Source organism: Desmodus rotundus, chromosome 9 (assembly GCF_022682495.2).
Source record: "Desmodus rotundus isolate HL8 chromosome 9, HLdesRot8A.1, whole genome shotgun sequence".
NCBI classification, from domain to species: Eukaryota; Metazoa; Chordata; class Mammalia; order Chiroptera; family Phyllostomidae; genus Desmodus; species Desmodus rotundus.
Genome location: NC_071395.1, coordinates 61,476,501 through 61,500,716, shown reverse-complemented (window position 1 = coordinate 61,500,716; position 24,216 = coordinate 61,476,501). Strand labels below are relative to the sequence as shown.

General features: G+C 47.8%; 1 protein-coding gene across 9 annotated transcripts in view; it reads right to left on the bottom strand.

The window, feature by feature from the left end:
* Window positions 1-1,726: 1,726 nt before the first annotated feature.
* MPRIP (myosin phosphatase Rho interacting protein) overlaps window positions 1,727-24,216 on the bottom strand; it is a 160,420-nt gene continuing 137,930 nt past the window's right edge. For 5 of the 9 annotated variants that reach the window (XM_053910497.1, XM_053910502.1, XM_024564719.3 and 2 more), the window contains 7 exons: window positions 19,008-19,125; window positions 17,670-17,829; window positions 16,557-16,676; window positions 15,644-15,730; window positions 14,827-14,989; window positions 10,609-10,694; window positions 1,727-6,409 (listed from right to left, as the gene is read on the bottom strand). In XM_053910497.1, the coding sequence (XP_053766472.1) occupies window positions 6,338-6,409; window positions 10,609-10,694; window positions 14,827-14,989; window positions 15,644-15,730; window positions 16,557-16,676; window positions 17,670-17,829; window positions 19,008-19,125 (806 nt within the window). In that variant the 3' untranslated portion in view covers window positions 1,727-6,337. Of the gene's footprint in view, window positions 6,410-10,063; window positions 10,130-10,608; window positions 10,695-14,826; window positions 14,990-15,445; window positions 15,546-15,643; window positions 15,731-16,556; window positions 16,677-17,669; window positions 17,830-19,007; window positions 19,126-24,216 lie in introns of those variants that run through there. The other 4 variants (XM_053910498.1, XM_024564726.3, XM_053910499.1 and 1 more) reach the window with 3 other exon arrangements.

Sequence of the window (24,216 nt, the reverse complement as noted above, 5' to 3'; positions counted from 1 at the left end):
CCGTGCACCCTGCCTCTGTCTGGGCAGGCCCCCGGCAGAGCTGTGACTTTGGACGGCTGCTGAGTTTACCTAAGACTTCTACACCTTCCTGTATTGGACCATCCAATTCTTAAGTATTTCGTGATTAAATGCTTCCTTACCTATTGGATGTGTATTGTGAAGTCACAGCTTTCCGAGTTTTGTGACCTTTATGCTAACGAACAACACACCCCAGGGCTGGGCTCTGCGCGTAGTCCTACCCAGGGACAGACCCCTGATGCCAAAACTGCCTCCTAACAAGTCTTCAATTACCGTACGAACGGGTCTGGTAAAGATGTAACCATCATGTTGTTCTTTTAATTTTCAACCAGGATTTTTTTTTCCCCCTGCCAGAATTTTAAATAGCTCTACCAATAACAAGTATTAAGAGGTTTTTCAATGAAACACTATTTGGGTGTGGGGTCATCATTATTGTAGACACAGTATACAGTCTTTAAAACCACCTGTTCAATGACCAAAGCTTTTAGAAAGTCATTAAAAGCATTTCCTTCCAGTGTTGAGTGGGGTTCGATGTTGTACCCAAAGCTGTTCTCCCTACCTTAAAAAGCTATTATTATCTGTATACAATTAAAAAAAAATACTTTGTCACAAAAACCCTGTAGTAACTTCTGAGTAATATTTACACTGCTTGGTCTGAATAATATACAGGTTACTTTGAAGGAAAAAAAAGCAGCTTCTTTTAAATACAGAGAAATTGGAAGCCACTCTGAGTGTGCTGTAGCTGAAGCTGCCACACACTCTGGTGTGAACACCTAGAGGAAGGGGACCCAAGGTGCGTTCTGCCGTCCTCAGGAGCGGCCTAGTGTGGAGCTGTTACTCCTGCTGTCTGAGAGTCTTTGGCTGAAAGGCCTCAGAGAAGGTAGGCCTCTGGCCGTTACAGAGCAACATCAAGACTTGAAACTTACTGTGCTCAAAAGGGCCAAGGATGAGGCCAGGTCTTTCCAGCAGACAAAACGAGAGAAACTGACAATGTGCCCTGTCATACAGGGTTTAGGCCACATCTTCCTATGAAAGAACCGAAGACGAGGTTTTTAGTAGACCTCACTTAAGGTTGACCCTTATTTAAGTTTTCAACTGTGGAAAGTGTGACCTTGCCAAAGGTGTCTCTGTACATGTGTAAAAACACAGAAGACTGTACACAGCGCACTGGCCTGTTCCCCCTCTCCCATCTCCTAAGGGCAGTCTGAGGACGGACAGCACCCGGCCTGTTATGGAAGAAGAAATGTGTCCCACACCGCCCTGCTACTTGGTGAAGGACTTGACCTTTAGACCTGTCTCAGGTGAATAAAAAGACCTTTTCTAGGATTAGAAGTCTAATGTCTGGCTGAGAAGAGGCCCTTTAGGGATTTGGTGTCATGGAAAAGCTGGAGAGGCGTCTGCATACTGGGTAACTTGTAAGCGTGACCTTTGTGGCAAGTCCCCTGGCGCCTCCTCAGTCCACACTGACTGAGAAAGGGACCCTCAGCTGGTCAGTCCAGTACCTAACTCTTCTCTCAAGAATGACAAGGGAGAAGAGCCTATGATGAAAGATGGGAAAAATGGGGTGCAAATATCTTAATTTTAAGGACCTTTAGAATCAGTTTTCAGCAGCATTCTCCCCAAGTCCTTTCATAAAGGTGCAGTGGAGGCTACTGGGCCAGGGCGCTGAGGACTGCTCACCAATCCCAACCAAGTGGGGACAATAATGTTAGGGCAAGTTAAAATTTATTTACAAAGCAAATTCCTGTTTAACATAAAACACTGCAGTAACTTGGTTGTCCAGGATTTTCAGGGTATGAGCTGTTCCACCCTTTTTTCCAGAGACGTGAAACTTCCAATTAATGTGCCAAATTTTTCCTTTTAGCATTTAATTCCTTTTAAGTACAATACTATATACTTTCCTGTCCTTTGTAAAACTTTGGAAATACTTAAAATCCCACCCCACCCCTTTTGGTGATAAAGGGAGTGACTGAATCCTTCTTGAAATTGTGTCTATAAATGAAAACATTAAATTCCAACCTTCCTTAGAACAATAATGTGCGAACTTTTATTTCATGAAAAATAAATGTTGATGGGTCCTATCTTCTTCACTCTAACTGAAAACAGCTTTGAATCCCTAAATAACCGTCTGAGACTTAGACACATCAGTGAGTGAGCAGCCGAGTGTGGTTAGCCATGAAGACACCATGCAGGCATCAGGCAGTAGGGAGCGGGAAAGGCTCCCCATTGCCCCCTCCCTCTGAAATGAGGCCACAGGCCTGACAGGAAGCTGAGTATGCCAATGGGACCTAGGCTGCTCGGGCCAGCCCTGGGCCTCAGGAACCAGGGGAGCTCCAGCAAGTGTGGGAGGGGAGAAGCTTTCCTAAGGGAACCACCCTGCCAGCTCCTCCCTATGACAGAGCTCGCACCTGGGGCACTGCGGTCCCTTACTTTGCTGGAGGTAGCAGGATGCCAGCACACCCTTGTCACTTCAGAGCTGTAGAAAAGAGATCACAGGGCTGTCGCTCAGCCTCCAGGCCTTGCAGGGTTTGGGCAGGCACTGTGCCACCGCCCCCCCCACCAACTCAAGACAAGTGTATAAACAGACTTGCTAAAGGGAACCCCAGGCAACAGTGATAAAAGGACCATGTCCCACCTCCCTCTGTGGTGAAACAAATGGTATAAATGCATCTCCATAAAAAACGCTTTTTAGGCTGTCCATTTTATTTCTTTGCCTTTTGGTCAGAATTCCTTTCAGGAAGATTCCAAGAGTCACAACTGTGTCTTTTAAAAATTGCCATTCCCTCTCTTTGAAAGTGTGGTCCGTGCGAGGCCCCTGATGCTCAGTGTTGGGTCAGTGAGCAAGTGACCGGATCTGGACACTGCAGGACTTGTACGGAGGGACCTCTGATCTCAGCTCCTTCCAAACCCACACATTCCCACCATGGCCTCCAGCAGCACCCCCAGGACGGCCAGCACTTCCTCCCCCAAATTCAGACTCATTGTGATACCTTATTGCACGAACTTCAACTTCTAGTGGCCAAGGGCTGTCTGCCACCTCACCCCACCCGCTGTCACACCTCTGCCAGGGAGGCTGCTGATAGCCACAGTCCTCTGGCAAACAGCCTTCAGATCTGCTCAAGTCTGGCATCACGAGCGGTAAAAGAACTAGAAAGTGCGTGTGCATGCTGGGATTAGTGTGTATGTTCACAAAACTGTCACACGAAGTTTTCCCATTAATATGTTTGCCACAGTTTATGTGCAGGTGCTAGCAGACTGAAAATGAAGCAGTAAACATTTACAGGAAAATAGTTACAGCTATGAAGAGTTGTGCCTGTTGACATTTGGCTCCCTGGGAAGGGGGGTGGGGTGCACCCACTGCTTGGCTCGTGCTGGGAGCAGCAAGCACAGAGTACTGGGGCTCACCGTCCCCTGTGCTCCCCTGGCCACAGTCCCAGTGGCAGCTCAGGCCTGACCTGAGGACCTTTCTGTAACGACACACAAACCAACCTAATCTCCACACTGTTATTCCTTCTCTCCTCAGTGGTTAAGTGGCTAAATTCTTCGCTGGGGTTTAGTGGATTCATGGAATACACGGAGGACCCTGTATAGCGGGGACTGTGGCAGGACCATGTGGGGCATGCAGGCTGGAAGTGAAGGCCCTCTTTGTTCTGTCCTGTGTGCTCATTCTAGCTGGAGACCAGGACTGAGCACCGGAGCCTGACAGTTGTCAACAGGGAATGGCACTCAGCCAGGTCAAGGGAGGCCCGTGCACTGCGCGGGAGGCTGCAGCATGACCAGCCTTTTGTTAGAGGAGCCAGAGTGCCCCCATTTCTCAGCCGCCTTAGCATTCGCAGTCCATTTCCTGGTAACCCCCAGACTGAATCAGCCTGTGGCGAACGAGTCCTGTTGTTCTGGGGTGAGTGGGAGGGTCCTTTACAGAGGCCGCCATGACGAGAGCTCTCCCTCAGTCTGTGCCTTTGACCCCCAAATGCTGTACCTAACACATTTGTTCCCCAGGATTCCTGAGATCTCATGTCAAAGCACAAGTTAGTAAAATGAATGCTCTTTCAACCTACTCAGCTGCAGATTTCAAACCCTCGCAACAGAAGGAAGATGGAGCTTGACTCGATGCAGGACCTGCCTGGAAACCTCAGGGAGGGCTGGAAGGAAGGGGTCACCTGGAGAGGAGTCCCTGAGGCTGCAGGGCACTCACAAAGGACACTGGCTTGATGAGGCAAGCTCTCAGAAGGAGCAACATAAAACCCTCGTGCCCAGGCAGCCACACAGAGGACCAGGCGGACAGGCCCGCCCCTCAGATCTGCTGAGCGTCAGCACTCTGCCCCAGGACACCTGCTGGAGAGAGTAGAACTGCAGGTCCCAAATATTCCTTCTGCTCACTCCCATTCTTAGCATGACACAGAAAGGTCACTGTCCTTTATAAAAATGCTGCCAATCTATGTGTCAGGGGGTATCTGGTAAGTAGAATTTAAAAAACAGAGCTGACTTTCTTTTAAAAACATAGAAGAGCCCTTGCTGGGTGGGGCTCAGTTGGCTGGAGCATCGTCCTGATACACCGAGGTAGCGAGTTTTGATTCCTGGTCAGGGTGCATATGGGATGCAACCAATCAAATGTTTCTCTCTCCCCGCTGCCCCCCTCTGCCTCTTCCTCTCTAAAAATCAATAGATGTCCTCAGATGAGGATTCAAGGGCAAAAAGAAGTAAAACAAAAAAAAACACCATGGAAGAAGAGTAGCAAGGGAGTGATAGGTGGGAACAAGGAAGGCCTAGGCCAGCAAGGAGCTCCGCAGCCACTGTAGTGAGCAGACAGCACCAAGCAAATGCCTTTTGTCTGGCCTTTCTGAGACTCTTCCCAAATGACCTTGCTCACTAATCTAGAAATGAGCAAGACACCTCTACATTTTACCCCCCAAGTATCTGCGTACCCACAGACTATCAAACTCACGCAAGCATTACAACGGAGCAGAAGCTTGCTCTTGGCAATACAATCAACAGATCAACAGATGCAGCACGGCCGGAGGGAGTTCCCCCAAACAGTCTGCTCTCAGCCTGCTCTTTGCTGCTAAGGCAGCAGAGCTGGCTCCCCTTGGTTTGGTTATACTCCTTATCTTAGGATGAACAGTTTCCATGGCCCATGAGAAAAACTCCAATTTAAGGTCTTTACAAGAAGTGCTGTAGAGTGTTTTGTGGTGGTTACAAAGGTCTTATTCAACCTGTTAAAAAATCAGAATTATTAGTATAGGTTTACTTTAGGTTCTCTAAATGCTAAAAGAGAACTCTTCAGGTCTCAGATTGATTAGAGTTAAGAACACAAAATGATGGGCCATTCTCGTCTGGTTTTGACATCCTCTACACTTTCTCCTTGACTTAACATAAGGGTCTTCGCCCAACCTTTTCAAAAGTAACATGAGGTTTATTTGCAGAGAGGTTACAGAAATAAATCACCTGTCCCCACAAATGATACCCTGGGGGAATTCATCATTATTGGCAATTACAGTCTGGAACCCCAGGCCATAGGTCAACAGGCCAGACAGGTATGAAAAGACCAGACTTGTGACCAAGAAAGGACCGAGCGGAGGAAGGAATGAGAGGGGTGGGATTTTGTGCAAGATTTAATAAAAAACAAAAATAGGAAAGGCTGTTTTCAACATTCTCAAGGTTGTGAAAAGTTTACCACAATTATCTGGGGTGTGGTTCTAACTGCATTAGTGGAACAAATACAAAATGCTGACCTTCCCTCAAGCTAACAGGTGGGTGTACACCACACCCTTCGGCCTGCTTCCACTGGCGCCTCCCGCAGCTAGGAAGTTGTCAGTGTTGTCAGCTAGGCGAAACCACATCCCAATGGCTTGTTCTCTCTCCAAGGGACCCAGCAGAGCTATGCAGCAGAGCTATAGCCCCCTGGGCCGGATTCTCTCTCTCCCTCTCCCCAGTGCTCTCAGTGAGACAGAGCTAGCTTATCAATAGGCTGCTGGGCCTTAATACTGACAGTGAGTGAGTGAGGCGGACAACAGCGGGGACTCCCAACACAGACCCAGCTGGAGCAGACAGCCATTGCAGCCCCCACTGCTTGGCTTGTTTTAGAAGATCATGGAATAAAAGCTCAGAGAGAGACAGTAGGAAGTTGGAATTAGCACAGCAGGGAATGGTGTGAACAACCCATAAACTAGTCTCTCATGCATCCATACCCACAGTTAATAATGACAATAACAATAATAATAATAATAATAATAAAAATAAAGGTACAGACGAAAAGTAGCATTTGGGTTGTGCTGCCACAAGCTGGGAAGGGTGTGTGTTCAATCGGAACGGGACACAGTCAGTCTTTCTTCAAGTCCCTGGATTCAAAGAGCTTCAAGCGTTCTTGCACTGTCAGGCCTTCCTTCAGACTCTGGGGAGAGAGCAGGAGAAAACCAGTTAATCAACAGGCCTATTGCTGGGGTGCAGGCTGCAGGGAGAGAGGTGTAGGGCCGGGGTGGGAGGGGCTCTTCAGAGATTAGTGGGACATGCTAAGGAGAAAGTGGTCTCCTGTGAAATGGCGTTATCTGGATGAAAAAGAAAAAAAAAATCGGAGAAGACCACTGAGTGTAAGAAGCTGAATTCCGAGCTTAGAGCTCTTTAGACAAGCAGCTGTTAGGCCAATTCAGCCAGGAAAAGAAGACTGTGTCAAGAACTAGAGAAGCAGCCATCCATGTCCTCCTGAGTGTGGGCCGCGCCACGTCTGCTCCCTGGGCAGTCATCATTACCCAAGGGCCTAGTGCCAGGAGGACTAGGGCCCCTGGGGCATCGCTGCCAGAGTGCAGGCCAGGGACCCGCCTGCACGCTCCCTGGCAGCACCTGCTCTCAAACTCACCCCTTGTCCCTGCCCCCATCATGAGAAACCCTGCTGCATTTACTGTTATGGGGATTTGGGAACATGTCAACATATCTACTAAGATTTTCAGAATGTAAAACCAGTAGTCTGTTCTTATGGGACCCTGGGAAAGTTAAAATCTGTGTGTTCCGCTATGAGTGACACTTTGCTCTCAGAGTCTTTCCCCAAAGGTTTAATCTCCAGATGAGAAAGGTGCACGGCTTTAGAGCAGGACTGGGGCGGTGGGATCCCAGCACCAGCTGGGACAGGCCTGGCTTCCTGGTCACTATAGAAATCTTCCTGCAGATCTCATCACTGGACTCTAAGAGGCCAGTTCCCCCAGCTCCTGTGTGCCAGAGCTGACAAAAGGAGAGCCTGGTAAGACACATGCAGCTCAAAGCTGGCCCCAGTGAAGGACACAGATGACACCGGTTTCAGCCACACATTGGAGCCACCGGCCCTGCAGGCCTGGAGAGCCCAGCCTGCGGCTTGAGTGGGCACTGTGAGGGCATCTGTGGGACCGAGCTTCCTCCAAAGTCTGAGGGAAGTGGGCTGGGCCCTGGTGTCCCCCATCCTCACCAAGAACGGCTCTGCTTGCTTTTTACACTGCAGAGCTGTGTGTGTGTGTAAATGAATGGATAAAGTGACTTAAAAAAAAAAAAAAGAAAAAGAAAAAGGGGCCCAACTGCTAGTCTTTTCTAACTCACTGGTCCAGATGGCCCTTCACATTAGGGTCACTTTTGAAGCTTGCCATTGAGTAGGTCAAAGGATAGAAACAGGTCCACATCCCATTCCAAACCAGAACTTCCCTTAACGCACTCAGTGGCCTAAAATCCTCTCGAGTCTCTCTTCCTAAGCACTTCAGGTCAGGAGGTGCTGTCCGCACAGCAGCCTGTTTCATCCAGGCGCCGGGCACAGGTGGGGCCACCCTGCAGAAGGCCGCCTCGTCCTGTGCTATGCTGCTCTGTTCTGGCTGGGGACATGCCCTTGAGACAGCAGTGAGCCACCACTCCTAAGACCCGAGGGACAGTGAGTATCCTGCCTCTGCGCGTGCATCCTCTGTGCACTGCCAGACACTCTCGAGTGACAGTCCCTGCAGTGCTCAGGGACAGGAAGCCGGGGAGCAGGGCGAGGAGCGGCAGCCCAGGCTATGACAGGCCCAAGGCTTCACACTCAGTGCCATGCACTGCCACACACTCCAGCTGTTAAACACCGCTGCCCCCTCCCCGCCACCCTGTGTACCCAGAGAAGGGCCCTCAGGGTACAGCCAGCTCCCTTGGGGCTCATTCCTCCCACAGAGCTGGTGTGTCTGGTGGATACTCCATGAGGACCCAGGGAAACAATCCCAGAAAAAGCTGTGCTGTTCTCAAGCAGCAAGCTTGCTTTGACTTTACAGTGCCGAGACTTTCTCTACTTTTCCATGAGGCATGAGGTTGAAACAGCATAAATGAAAGATTTAAGTCCATACATGTTAGATCCCACCTCAAAAAGCACCAGTGACAGATTCAGTTTCTAGATGACTTCATCCTCATCCTCCCGTGGGGGGTTGGGGGTGTCTCCAAATACAATCAGGGATAAACAGCACAAACCCTCATTGGAGTGCCTGCTGACCTGCCTGGTGTCACCAAAGGTGTCCATGAGGCCATCTGCAAGGCCCCCATCTTTCTACCTGGGCCAGCAGGACTGCCCTGCACAGCAAGGCCTTTCTTCTTATACCGCCAAGTCACGGCCAGGGTGGCTGTGGGCCTTCTCACAGCCAAGCCACATGTGAACTCACACCCTCCTTTGGGAGGCCCTCCCTGGGTGAGCCTAACAGTTTTCTCTTTCTACCTGGGTCCTGGCCAGTGTACCAGGCTCTCCCAGTGAACCCTGCTGCCAAGGTCTTGTCCGTGACTTTCTGGCCGATTGTCCAGAGCCCCAGGACCACCTCCACCCCCTCCATCTGACAAGGTGGGCACCGCAGCAAGGTTTCCCTAGAAGGGCCCCAGCAGAAGCTGTGTCACCTGTTATTTACAGGCAAAGGGGAACTTAGAGCAGCCGCAGTGAAGCCTCAAATGAGTAGAATCTTCAAGAAGATGACCATAAACCAAATAATATTTCCTTTTGCTAAGCAGTGTTTTTCATGTCTAAAGACAAAAAGCCGAAGCTAAGTTTTCAATGGAGCCTAAACCACATTTGGTCACAAGTGGCTTATGACTACAGAAGAATAAATAAAATATCCACAGAATAAAGCTCTTCCTAAAGAGCAAAACCTTCACCCCAGAGGATGGGGGCTTGGTGTCCTGACCGAGGACGAGCTGTGCGTGAGTGAGAAGAAGCCTGTGCTGTCTGGCCCTGAGGCGGTGTCAGTGTCCCTGTGGCAGGAGCCTGGCCCAGCTCCTGTTTTTCCTGCTGCCCTTCACCCCTCACCAGAGAGTGAGTGAGGTCAAACCAGCTAGGCCAGTAAGCACAGTCTACAGTGAGGGACCATGTGACCTGACGCCCGGCCCTCCTGTGGAGACTAAGGAGGTCCAGGCAGAGTGCCAGTGTCCTCCCGGTCATTTTCAAACAGATGGATGTCTCAGTCAGCTCTTCAGTGTCCTCACCTCCTTTCTTTATAGCACTGCCTTTAATGGCACCCAGTGAAAAACTTTTGCTCTGTTAAAAAGTTCCTAGTGAAGCACCCCAATCGTGTGAGGTCATCTTGCTCTGCCGAGCTGTTTTCCTGAGCTATGCCTGTGAGGGATCAGCTCCCTGCATACCCCAGCTTGGCCCTCCTCGGCCATAGAGTGGGTGGGGGTTCTGCAGCACTGGGAGACTCTGCTTGTCAGTGACTGCTGGTGTGTCAAGCCTGCCTCTTGACAGAAGGCAAGAGGGGTTTCCCCAGAGAAAGTGGAGTGCACAGAGCATTCGACATGCACGCTGACCCGGGCCTGAGCCCGCCCACGAAGCTGGCTCTGTGGGCTGGCTCACCAAGCTGGAAAGGGAGCTCCTCTCCACCAGGGGTCAAGTCTGTTACAAGGTTATAGTGCCAGTTAACTCTCCAGAACAGGTTAAAGTAATTTCATTTGGATTGTGTATGTGCTTGCTGGAGCATCATGAATTAAACAAAGTCACAATAAAACAAGGAGCTTGCTATGGAGGTGTGAGTAGTGCATGCAGGTAGCACCCTCTGGAGGGCAGCAGGTGGGTGGATGGTAAGAGTTGGTTTACCTACATGACAAGGGACCTGGAAGCGGGCTCGTTTCAGTTATCCCATGAGACCTGCTCAATTACGGACTGTCAGAGGAAAGAGCAAAAAATAAGACACACACAATAAATCCTAGAAGCAACATGTTCATCACTCCCCACCCCCCCGCCCGTCCTTTTCTTGTGGAGGCGGCAGTGGGGCAGGGACTGATTGCTGGGGATTTGCTAATACGAGGCTGGGGGGAAGGGGTCAGGCAGCTTCCTCTCCCAAAGGCAAGCAGAGTCAGTATTCAACTAGTGGAGTGCAAGGTGGAATTCACTCCACGCCCTGCTGCTCACAGGCCTGGCCCTCCCACTGTGCCTGTAGGAGCTGGTTCCACTGCTGCATGAGGGAGACAGGAAGCTTGAAGCCACCAGAGCTGGCGCCGAAGGGTGAGCTGGGGCCAGGTGAGCTCTAGGCCCTGGGAACCTTCCACGCTGCCTGTCCTGGGCTCTGACTTGTGCTTCTCTCCCTGACCTCTGCCAAACTCTGCGAGCCCCATATACCCAGCCCTGGATTCCAGACCCACCTTGGATCTGATGTTCCTGAGTTGCCGACTCACACAGGATCTGTCCTTTTTTAGGAAGTCAGGGTTGCTTTTAGATTTCATTATATCTGAAGAAACAAACAAAACTATTACTTTTCCAAAGTCCTCTGGAACCCTAGTAAATCCTTAAAAACTTCCCAAGCTGATTTTAGTGCCACAAACTTGACATTTCCTTTAACAACTTTAAGATTAATCAAAGCCAATAACCATAAAACATACTAGATCTTTTCCAGAACAATTCAAAAGCACAACTGGAGGACATCTGTATGTGGGGCACTCAGCACCCCCCACCCCCCCACGGGTCTGACTGTAGGCGAAGCCAGGCTCTCTGTGGGGACTGCTTGGGACCCCTCCCTTTGGAGCGGCACCTTATCAGCTGAGCAGACCAACTGTCCCCATGATTCATTTACCGGCCCTCCTTCTGAGAACCCAGGACTGTTGTAACACAAGAGTCAGACCAACTCCTTCTCACAGTCCACCCCCCCAACGAGGCGACCATTACCAGAATGGTGTATTGTCCTTTAAACTTCTTGAAAATGACTGCTTAAACAAACATACCCTGGGCCGTCTCCTATGTCCTGGGTGTGTGGTTAAAACAACCACCACAACAACATATTTATTGATCTCTATTCATGTCAAAACAAAACTATCTGATCTTTAAAAAAAAATAACTTTTGCTGGGTCCTTTGTTGTCTCTTGTTATAGCCTTTGTTTCTGAAGTCTACTTTGTCTGGTATAGGTATTGCTACCACAACATTTTTTTTGTTGTTTCCATTTTCATGAAGTATCTTTTCCACTCCCTTACTTTTCAGTCTGGATCTTAAGTGAGTCTCTTATAGGCAGCATATGTAAGGGTTTTGATTTCATATCCATTTTGCCATTGTATGTTTTTTGATTGGAGCATTTAATCAGTTTGCATTTAAAATATCGATAGATAAGTATTTATTGCCATTTAACTATTCCTATTTTTGATCTTTTCAAGAAAACCCTTTAACATTTCTTGTAATACTGGTTTGGTGGTGATAAACTTTTGGCTTCTTTTTGCCTCGGAAGCTCTTTATTTGTTCTTCAATTCTAGATGACAGCTTTGCTGGGTAATCCTGTTTGTAGGTCCTTGCTTTTCATCCCTTGAACATTTCTTGCCAGTCCCTTCTGGCCTGCAAAGTTTCTGATGTACTTCTTACTCCCTTGGGCACTTTCTCATAGATAACTAACTGCTCTTCTCTCACTGCTTTTAAGATTCTCTTTGTCTTTAACCTTTTGTATTTTAATGATGATATGTCTTACTGTGGGCCTTTTGGGTTCACCTTGTTTGGTGCTCTCTGTGCTTTCTGGACGTGTATGTCTAGTTCCTTCACCAGGTTAGGGAAGCATTCTGTCATATTTTCAAATAGCTTTTCAATCCTTTGCTTTATCTCTTCTCCTTCCAGCATCCCTATGATGCGAATGTTGGTATGCTTGAAGTTGTCCCAGAGGCTCCTTAACAGTATCCTCAATTTTTGTATTCCTTTTTCTTTCTGCTGTTCTGACTGGGTGTTTTCTGTCTTGTTATCTTCCAAATTGCTGATTTAATTCTCTGTTTCATCTTCTCTACTGTTGATTCCCTATAATGTACTCTTCATTTCAGTTACTGTATTCTTCACTTCTGACTGGTTCTTTATGTTTTCTATATTTTTATGTTCCTTATGTCTCTTTTGAAATGCTCTCTATGTTCATCTACTGTTCCTGTAAGTTCACTGAGCAGTGTTTTGAACTCTGTATCTAGTAGATTGCTTGTCTCCTTTTTATTTAGTTCTTTTTCTGGAGTTTTCTCCCTGTCCTTTCATTTGGGCCATGTTTTGCTGTCTCCTCATTTTGGCAGCCTCCCTGTGTTTGTTTCTATGTGTTAGGTAGAGCTGCTACATCTCCCAGTCTTGGAAGAGTGGCCTTGTATAGTAGGTGTCCTGTATGGCGCTGTGGTGCAGTCTCCCTTGCCACAGGAGCCTGGCACTCCGCAAGTACCCCCTCCCTGTTGTAGTCGAGCCTTGACTAACGTTGGCACATCAGTGGCAGGGTAAATGGGAGGGATTTACCCTGAGACTAACTGGAAGGGAGTCCTGGCTGGGAGCACAGCAGAGAAGCTGCTTTGTAGGGGCCAACTCCATGGAGTAGGACTTGCTTCAGCAGGGCTCTGGTGCCCAATGAGTCTGCCCCTTGAGTGTGTTGCTCATCGAGGTGGTTGCTTGGTGTGCTGGTGTGGACTGAAACTGTCTACCAGGTGCACTGGCCAAGGTCAGCCACTGCCTGTGCCCTGCCCAGGGCCACCCAGCATGAGCTACAGAATCAGAGATGGCTGCTACTTGTGCTGGGCTAGGAGGTGTCTGGGAGGGACCAAACTGTGGACCCAAGCTGGCTGACACTAGTGCCACGCCTCGGAACACTTAGCAAGAGGTACGGGGCATGCCGAGGCCACATGCTATTTTTGGGGGGTGGGGTGGGGGTGAGGGGGTTGTAAACCTTTGAGGGACTTTTTAGTAAAGCCTGCAGCAAGCCTAGACAGGCCATTTGTATGGAAAAGCCACTGGAAACTGCTTGGGTGGACCTGCAAATTGGGCGGGGGAACAGCCAGGATGATGAGACTCAGAAATGGTACCCACCTGTGGGGGGAGAGCTCAACAAAGAGACAATAGCCTCTGCAAGCACTTCTGCTTGGGAGAAAGCTCCCCCTCCTATTCTAGCCCCAAAGCCAGACAACTCAGTTCCTCCTTGCATGTCTCTGGCACCTTTTGAGTTGCTGTCCCAGTATGGGAGCTCAGAGGGAATGAATCTGAGTAAGTCTGCACAGGCTCTTTAAGAGAAACCTCCTGGGACTCAAGGAGCCCTCTGTCTCACTCAGCCTCAATCCCCACTGGTTTTTACAGCCAGAAGTTATTGGGCTTTCTCTTTCCAGTGCTGTATTCCTGGGCTGGATGCCTGGTGTGGGGCTGGGCCTCTTGACTCCGCAGGAGGGAACCTCCACATCTGAGATATCTGTTCCAATTTTTATCCACCACACATAGCTGTTGACCAGAATGTTCTGCATCTCTGCCCCTCCTACCAGTTTCAATGTGGCTGCTTCAATATATTTTTAGTTATAGGACTTCTGTTCAGCCTGACTTCATGTGATTCTGAAGGATGGCTCTTCTGTACTTTAGTTGTAATCCTGATGTGATTGTGGGAGGCGAGTGCATTATTTACCTATGCTGTCATCTTGACCAGGAGCTCCTCGACCTAATCTCTTATACAAGCTGCACGGTAGTTCACTGTGTAGTGATGTCACAGGTCTTCTGTTTGATGAAAGTAGAAGACCGTTTAGGGGGAATCAGTTTTTTGCTCCTGTATACTGCGCTAAATATCCTTGTTGGCACATTTCTATGTACCTGGTTTTTTCAAAAGTGAAATTGGTAGGTCACAGGATGTACACATTCTCCCCCTAATTCCAAGTTATCCTCTCTCACTGTCTCCTGGCTACCTGGGGCTCTCCTCTGAAGCAGCCCACTGTTATAATTTCTTTACCCACCCAAAGTCAGCCTATAGTTCAATTTTAAATTCTGTCTCACTGCCTTCCAGAAAGACTGCTACCTTCTCATCCCAGCAGTGATGCAAACAGTTTTCTCTCTACCCATTTTGACAAATACAGCCACTATCCTTAATCTCTGGATAGTTGAGAGAAAAAAGTTGAAATATTAGTGATCTCAGACATGAAATATTAGTGATCTAAGACTAATATCCAAAGTTTTGATATTAGTGATCTAAGACATCTTTTCATTAAGGAGCATCCTCCCCTAGCTCCTCCTCCCATGGCCATCTGCAGATTTTATTGTAAAACCCTAGGATCAAGCAACTAGTGAGAGTCTCCTCCACTAAACTGTTGAGTTCTTTAGGAAAATGAAAACGTGCAACCTGTTATTACTATAAAAATATGCGCTGATGGTGTGATTTCCCTTAAAAACAATCAGCATAGTGTCTACCACCAGTATACCTATAGGGAAACAGATTCCTACCCCAGGGCACCTGCCAGCTCATGGGCCAGCGCCTCTCTGGCTATTGTCTGTGAGGAGATATATAAGTCTAAAACCAGAAACATAAAATCAATTCTCTGCTCTCACTCAAGACCCAGTTAACTCTATGAACAAATCCCCATGAGTTGCTGAGTCACAACCCAGGGCCTGAATTGCTCACCATATCCTGACACAGGGGTGTTCTCAGGGGATTTTTCACCCAGTGCTTCTGTGGCCGTTTTCAGCTGCTCTTTCAACCTGCTGATATCGCAGTCAGCCTTTGCCCTCACAATGCTGAGCTCTGTGTAGATGTCTTTGTACTTGTCACTAGCGTATTTCTTGTCCTTGAAGATAAAAGGACAGAGAAAACAGTGGTTACAACCAGGCCAGGTGGTCTGTCTCCCAGGGGCTGGCATGCTTCTGTCAAATGCCTGGGGAATGCATCAGTAGCAGGAGAGGCAGGCTGACCCTGCCTGGTCTTCCAAAGGCAGAAACTGGACACAAACTGAAACAGGCACTACTGAGAGTCTCCATCTGAACACAGGACAGAATATAGCGGGGGCTCTTGCAAGCTTAGGCATAGTGTGGGCTGGTCAACCCTAACTCCCAAGGACCTCCCGATACTCCAGCCTGTAAAACTCCCTTTCTGTCTTAGATTTCCTAAGGAATCCTGGAGGACACTGGCAACCGACCGAACTCTCACTTCCCAGATGACATTTCTCTCAGGTCTCACTGTCCTGCCAAAGCACAAAGGAGGCATGGAGAAAAACAAGGACACAGGGAGACCAGGAAGACTTCTCAGTTTTATCATACCTGCATGAAGTCGGTTTTTAAGAGGATTCAAATTTGCAAACACATGCCTCTTGAAAATAAAGTCTATTCTAGAACAGCCTGAGATACCTGTTGAGGATAGGGACCTCTGTGAGCTCTGGAGACAAGTGTCCCTACCCCGTTCTGAGCCCATCCTGCAGATCCACCCCTGCAGGGTGTGCCCGTACCCGCAATGCCGTCTGGAGCTCATCCTTGAGAGAGCTGATTTCCTGTTTTAGGTACTGTATTTCCGATTCCTTGACTCGCAGTAAGACCTAGAATGAGAGAGCAGAAGGACTTTCGGAGTATTTAAAGTAAAGACTGAGCAGAGAACTCCCCTCCACACAATGAGGAGCAGACAACTTTCTTCTCATCCTCACCAATATACAATTGAAAATGCCAGCAAATAAAACTTAAATACGACTAACAGCTTAAACATTACACACACACACAGAAGGAGAAAGAAAAGAATTGCTGCAATTCCTCCCAGACATGAGGACCCTCGTCCTCGGCCTGGGGCCAAGGCAATTTCCTGGGACTGAGCCCGAGACAGTGTCCATGAAGATGTCCTGTTGAAGCTTTTGTTGAATGTACTGTCCCTCTTCCACATCATTTAGTAGGATATATTTTCATGATGAAATTTTAGTTGAACGGGAAGAAATCTAAGTGCTTTCACAAGTACTATATGTATAAGGCTGTCTTATACATAAAAATTAGTCGTTCTACCTTAAGATGAACCTACCAGGTTCTGAGTAATAGAGTGTTATAGAATCTCAAGCAGCTACAGTGTCCACATAGTTATTAAATGTTTTGTTTTAGGTGATCAGTGTTTGTGGTGTGGCAGAAGCAGAGGAGAGGAGAGTAGCAGAGAATGGGGTTGAAGGTCCCCACAACACAAGAGGGGTCCCATGCTGCCTGGAAGCTAACTGTTTTCTTTGGCTGTCCTGGGGTGATTTGGATCTTTCCATGTTCTTTCCCTCCAGCTACCTCCAGGTCTCATCCCTATGATGATTCTATAAGCTTTGGGCTTCTCCTTGATCCCCACTTAGGGTTTGTGCAGTGCAGAGCTGGGTGAAGAGGGAGCCAGGCTCCGAGCAATACCTCTAACTCATAGGCATCCTTGCCCTGCGTGAGGGGCGAGCCGGCAGCCTCCCCGCCAGCATCTCCAGTCAGCAGTGTCCGTAACCGTGCAATCTCCGCAGCCAGGCGGTTGTTCAGCTCCTAGGGTCAGCAACAACAAAACAGGGATGCTCAACAGAGATTCGTGGGAGCCTCATCCACATAACACAACCAGGAAAGGTTGCTCTCTCATAACACTAAGCAGAAGTGAGCAGACACAGGCAGCCATGAGCATTGCTTGTGCACACTATAGCTTTTTAGGTTTAACACGTGCAGGTGTAACAGCCTGCAATTTACATCACTACAGAAGCTGTCTGCGTGGGCACTGTGTTTTGTAGAATTGTGTATGCAGGGTTCCCCTACCCTTGATACCTTTTTACCACTATTACTATGGTAATCTGTTTCATGGTTTGTCCCATTTGAGTTTCTATATGAGTAGGTTCTCCTGCTCTCCTCCCACTTACTTTCTTTACCTTCTTTCCAACTGACAAATGGTCATCAGGCCACTGCAGTAACTAAGTGGAAACAGTTCTGCTGGAGCGCCCTCAAACGGGTTTGCCATGGGCCTGTGGAGGCCTTGGGCCTGAACCAGGCCAACATGTCTGTCTGCTCAGTGCCTGGGGAGATGAGCAGTGGGTTGTGAGGATGGTGCTCCAATTTGGTACCCACAGAGCAACTAGACCCACCTCTAGTCTATCCATTAGCCAGGATTTTAAATGCACCCCAATTTTCTGAGAAGTAGGCAAATTTTGAGAATACCCTGACAAAAATAAATGTGAGCAGTATATAGTCTTGACTGGGAGACATTTACACCTGGTCCTAGACTTGGGGACAGGAGACCTGGACAGAGTGCAGTGACCCTGTCAGGCCCTACCAAGCAACAACAAAGAACTTCAGAGACACTCAGAAGAGACTGACACATCTTAGAGTCTACGTGTAAACACCTGGTTCATGCAGCAGGGTGGCCACTGCTCTAGCGTCTACAGTGAGTTTCTGTCAACACACTGGCAGATGTCAGATGTTGGGGTGGTACCTGTAGAGAGTCAGGGCCACCCCGAAGTTAAGGCCTGGCCCCTAGCTTGACCATGGGCTCACCTGATTATGGGCGTTGAGCTCCTGGTTCTCGCGTTGGCACTGCCGTAGGGCCTGCCGCTCCGCCTCTAGCGCCTGGGCAAGGTGGGCATTCTCCAGGCACTTCTGTGAGTACTGCTCGGAGAGGACCTCCAGCTCCCGCTGCACCGACTGCAGCTCCTCCCTGGGGACAGGGCACCACTCACTCCTTTGCCCCCTCCCCCACCCGGGCCCCAGCCTCTATAGGTTCTGTGTCTCCACAGTGAAGCTTGAGGGACGAGACAGCAGCAAGAACTGTTGAGCAACACAGAGCAGGCCCTATGCATTTTGTTGTCTCAAAAAGTTTGTACCCAGCTAAAGAGAAAGCTTAAAAAGTACTTCACGTTTACAGAGATTTATTCTGTGCCCTTCCCTCACCCTCTTTTCAAGTAGCTTAGCAGTCCAACAGACAATACTTCTCTTGTGAAGTCAAGACAGAATTCATTCACTTGTGCCAAAATAAATGTCTTGTTTCTGAGAGAAGTCAGATTTGCACTTTGTTTACAGCTCTAACTTTTAAGGCAGTCTGTGTCTGATAACGCAGTCCCAGGCTCTATTCAGCCATAGAAAATCAAAGCGTCACAATGATGTTCTCTGTCACCCCAGACTCCTGAGGCCACCCACTTGGCCCTTGCTCTGAATGCACTAAACGGGAGCTCTGGAAGAGGCAGGGACCTCAATTCTTTTATATCAAGAAGACCCCAGTAAAAGCTGGCTCTGCATGGCTTTCACAGTGACCAAAGCAAGGGCTCCAAGTAGTGTTAGGTCTCAGAGGGAAAAATATGAGCAGCTATGCTGCTGTGTGCCCTTCAGTCTCTTGCTTATGCAAAGAGACTGAATCAGCACACGTGCTTTTTAAAAAACGCAGGACACATGGCCACTTCTGCCACGCACAGTCATGAAGCGTCATGCATCAGGCCCGAGACCAGATTCCTGCCTTGTGAGCTACTGAGGAGGCCACAGCTGATGGACAGAATGAATTCTGTGCACGGCCTGAGAGCAGGCCTGAGAGCAGAAAAATGGCTAAGAGTTATAAAATTTCCTTTGCTGCACCTCATTCTCCAGAGTTTAGTAATCAGTTTCTATTTGTTTTAGTAACAGGAAGCCCTTGGGCCACGAGAACCAGTGGCTTGCTGACCCTCAACAGCACTCAGCCTCTCTGGAAAAAAGGCTCTGAGCTGCCCTCAGTGCCCATGGGCCTATACCAATGCCACCTCCTCAGGAACCCCATCTGTGTGGCTCCCACAGAAACACAGGAAAGGCACGCTTTCCCATCTTAAAGGCCACCCTCCAGACCCTCCCGAGGGCAGGAAACTGACTTACAGATACTGCCGCCGCAGGGCCTCGATGTCCGAGTTGATGCTGCTGATCTGGGACCGCTGGCTCTTCTCCAACTCGCGCTCCATCTCCTCCCGGTGGGCATTCTTCATGGCTTCAATGGCTGTGGGCGAGGACATGGCCATCAGCACCAACAGCCTAGGGGGCCCATAAAGGACAGTATGACAGCTCCCCACAGTTTCTGCTTAACCCATTGTAGTCAGGCTATCTCTCCCAAACTCATTCGCTGGGGTGGATACAGGTGCATTTGTTCTTTTGACGTTAAATGAAGACCAAACTGATTACATAGATGTCAATGTTAAATTCAAGCATGAGTTCATAAAACAAGCAAGCTTTTACGTTAGTTTATTTTCCTTCTGGGTACTAAAGCAGTAAACCACCGCAAAGTGTAATTACATAAAGGGAGGGCAACACAAAAGCAATGGCACTGTGTTTTCTCAGGACACAGTGCATTTGCTTTGTGACAAAGATTTTTTGTTAGGTAGAAACTACAGTCTGACGTTACAGGCCATTCCGTGCAGAGATCTTATGCTGACCAGTACCTGGCTGTCAGGGGAATGCCACCAAAGGGACTAACGAGGCTGAGGGAGTTGCACATGTAACCAGGTGTGTTGGAGGTCAACGAGCTGGAGTGCTGGCTTTAGGCTTGTAAGCTCTGAAAGGGCTTCTAAAACCAGCCTTCTCCACAGAAAGTACTGCCAAAGAAAAATCTCAGGGGAGAATCCAGGATGGCGGTGGGGTAGGTGAAAGTTACATTCATATCCTTCCCAGTCCAAACTGGAGTTAAATTATAGAAAAAGCAATCTGAATAACTGACAGAAGACTAGTCTTATAACCAAGGATTTGCAGAAGTCACAATGAAACTGATAAGAAGAGCGGAGATGCAAGAAAGGCTGGTCCTATACCCATGTGCGGCTGTTGAGAATTTGGAGGGATATCTCAGCTGCAAAGGTCCTCTCTGAGGAGTGATGTCTCAACCCCATGTCAGGCTCCCAAGCCCAGAGTACAGGAGCTGGGAACTGAGACCATATAACATCTGACTGTGAAAACCAGTGGGGATTCTGTCTGCCAGGGATAAAAAGGAGTCCACTAGAAATCCAGGCACCCTCTCTCAAAGGCCAGTGTACAAAATCTCATTGGTGGCCGTTTACCCTGGTGTCCAGCAGAGGGAGAGCAGATTGAAGTTAACTGGACTTATGTGAGGACAGACTGGGTTGGGTGGCTCCAGGGAGAAAGCAGAAGGAACAGCTTCCAGAGTCCCTGTGCTGAGTCCCTTTCCCAATAGCCCATGGATGCCATCTCCCCTGGGATGAGCACTCCCCTCCCTGCAGCATCAGCCTACAGCAATGCGCTATAACTAGCCCCAGCCTCCGACTCCCTGTCCTTGCACCCTGCTGAGCTCACGACTATAGAGGAATCTGCTGCCTTAGTCCATGGTGTGTGCAGACTTTTCTGAAGAGCTCTTGAGGGTGAACCCAGGGTAGGTAACAGAGACTGAGTTGTATGGCTCTGGAGCAGGGACTATCCCCCACCCCCAAGATCCACTAACCCATCCTTACAACTCCTCACGGCCCCACCTGCCAAAGTCATACCCTGCAAAAATAGTCAGCTGGCTATGGCCAGCCTGGCCTTTGGTGCACACTCTCTTGGAAGACTCTGAAGGAGATATGGACAGACTCAGGGACAGACTAAGTTGTGTGGCTCTAGGGTGAAGGCCATTATCCCCTTACGTGCCTGACTGGTACTACCGATCCTGTGCAGAGCCCTCCTATCATATGGTGAAACTGTGATCTCTTTGGGCCTGAAAAACTCTGCTGGCTGGCCTTACAACCAGCAGATGACTCCCTGAGACCCCACCCTACCACAAAAACCCACAGGTACTGGGTAGGTAGAGGGTGGCCTCAGTATATCCTGAGACTTTTGCTGAATCGCCTCAGCCCCAGTACTGGTGCTGATTCTGATCTGTTATCAGTCTTGTGAACACCACTTACCCCTTCCAGCTGACTCACCAAGACCCTACATCACACAACTGTCAAAAAGCTTGCATACTGTCAGAAGCTCTTTCAGTGACTGAGCCTGATAGCCAGCAGGTGGAGGCAGATTGCGGGGTGCCTTGGGACTTTTGCTGACCTGCTCCCAGGCTCAGTGCTGGTGGAAGCTGGCCCTGGCTGACAGCTTGGCCCATCCCGTGCACACTCAGGCCCAGCAGAACAGCCACAAACGGGGGATTGATTTGTAGCATCAAACAGGCAGCCCTGACATTGACCTGCACCAGTTCCTCCCAAGAGGCCCCAGAACTAACACATTAGGCGGAGGAATTCAGATCACAAGGCAGGAACCACTGAGCTTCACAAGCAGCAGATCCAAAGGGAGATCTTGGCAAACAAAAGACTGCTGGGGTGAATTCTGCTAGTGGGGTCAGTCCCTACACAGGAGCTTGTACATTGTTGTTGGGGTTGATCTTCCCAGTCAGCCAGCCCAAGGGTCAACTACACCAATGGAGGAGCCAACAGCAATCAAGGCTCAACAACAATAGGAGGTGACACATAACCCATAAAAGAGCCATTTCTGGAGCACCCGGCTCAGGTGACCAAGGAGACTGCGTCACTGAGTCCCCCAGACACCCACTAACCTAAGGCCACCCTACCAACCACAAGGCATAGCAGCTTTACCTAATACACAGAAACAAACATAGAGAAGCAGCCAAAAGGAAGACAAAGAAACATGCCCCGATAAAATAATAGAAGAAAACTCCAGAAAAAGAACTAAATAAAATAGAGGTGGGCAGTCTACCAGATACAGAGTTCAAAGCAATGCTTATAAGATTGCTCAAAGAACGGAGAAGAATGGATGAACTCAGTGAGAATTTAAAGAGATGGTAAACAAAAAAGGACATAGAAACCATAAAAATGAACCGAGCATAAATGAAGACTACAATATCTAAAAGAAGAAAACACTAGAAAGCATGGCAGGTTAGATGAAGCAGAGGATCCAGTCAGCAATTTGGAAGACAAAACAGCAGAAAACAATCAGAGCAACAAAAACACAAATGACAATAGTTTAAGGGATCTCTGGAAAATCAAGCATAACAACATCTGCAACACAGTGGTACCAGAAGGAGAAGAGAGTGAGCAAGGGATTGAGAACCCATTGGAAGAAATAATGACAGAAAAATTCCTGCACCTGGTGAAGGAAAAGGACACATAAGTCCAGGAAGCACAGAGTCCCAAACAAGATGAACCCAAAGAGGCCCACACCAAGACACATCATAATAAAATGGCAAAGGTTAAAGACAGAGAGAGAGTCTTAAAAGCAGCAAGAGAAAAGCAGTTAGCTACCTACGAGGAATGAAGCTCCCATTAGACTGTCAGTTGATTTCTCAAAAACAAACATTTCAGGCCAGGAGGGACTGGCAAGAAATATTCAAAGTGATGAAAAGCAAGGACCTACAACCAAGACTACTCTACCCAGCAAGGCTAACATTTAAAATTGAAGGGGAAATAAAGAGCTTCCCAGGCAAGAAAAAGCTAACGGTATTTATACCACTAAACCAGAAGTGCAAGAAATGTTGAAGAGATAGGGAGGAGGGGAAGGAGGAGAAAGAAATAAACAACAGAGTTAAAAGATAAAATGGCAATAAATACGAATCTATTAATAATCACCTCAAATATAAATGGCTTAAATGCTCCCGTCAAAAGATATAGGGTAGCTGAATGAATAAGAAAACAAGATCCAGCCCTGGCCGGGAGGCTCTGCCAGTGGGAGCATTATTCCATACACCAAAAAGATTGTGGTTTGATCCCTGGTCAGGGCACATATCCATGTTGCATGTTCGATCCCTGTTCAGGATGCAAACGGGAGGCAACTGATCAATGTTTCTCTCTAGCTCTCTTCCTTCATCTCTCTAAAATCGATAAAAACATCCTTAGGTGAGAAAAACAAAAACAAAAACAAAAACAAAAACCAAGAACCACATATACGCTCTCTACAAGACACCCACGTCAGAATAAAAGATACACTAAAAGATATACACAGACTGGAAGTAAGAAGAATGGAAAAAGACATTTCATGCAAATGAAAAAGAATGAAAAGCTGGGGTAGCAGGACTTGTATTACACAAAATAGACTTTAAAACAAAGGCTATAATAAGAGACAAAGAAGGACAATGCTCAATTAGAAAGGACTCAATTCAACAAGAAAATATAACCATTGTAAACATTCACACACCAAATACAAGAGCACCTAAACATAGAAGGCAAATCTCGGTGGACACTGAGAGAGATTGACAGCAACTGTCATAGTAGGTGTTTTTAACACCCCATAGACATCAATGGCTAAATCTTCCAAACAGAACACCAACAAGAAAACAGCAACCTTGAATTACACACTAGATCAGATAGATCTAATTGATATTTTCAGAGCACTTCACCACAGCAGAACACACATTTTACTCACATGCACACAGATCATCCTCTAGGACACAACATATGCAAAAGACTCAAAATAAGTCTCAATGAATTTAAGAAAATTGAAATTATATCAAGCATCTCCACCAACCACAATGATATGAATTTAAAAGTCAACTACAAGGAAAAAAACTGAAAAACACACAAACATATAGAGACTAAATGACAGGCTACTAGACAATGCATGGGTTAACAATGAGATCAAGTAAGAAATCAAAAGATACCTTGAGACAAATGAAAATGAAAACACAACCACCCCGAATCTAAGGAACACTGCAAATGCAGTAGTAACAGGGAAATTCATAGCCGTATAGGCCTATCTCAAGAAAAAAGAAAAATCTTGCCCTGGCTGGTATGGCTCAGTGGACTGAGCACCGGCCTGTGAACCAAAGGGTTGCTGGTTCAATTCCCCGTCGAGGCACATGCCTGGGTTGCAGGCCAGCTCCCCGGATGGGGGCGCATGAGAGGCAACCACACATTGATGTTTCTCTCTCCCTCTCTTTTCTCCTCCCCTTCCCCTCTCTCTAAAAATAAATAAATAAAATCTTTAAAAAAAAAAGAAAGAAAAATCTCAAATAAAGAATCCAACTTTACACATAAAAAACCTAGTAAAAGGGCCAACACAGCTCAAAGTGAGTAGAAGGAAGGAAACAAAGAGCGGAATGGAAATAAATGAAATAAAAAAAAAAAAAAACAATAAACAGATCAATAAAATCAAGAGCTGGTTC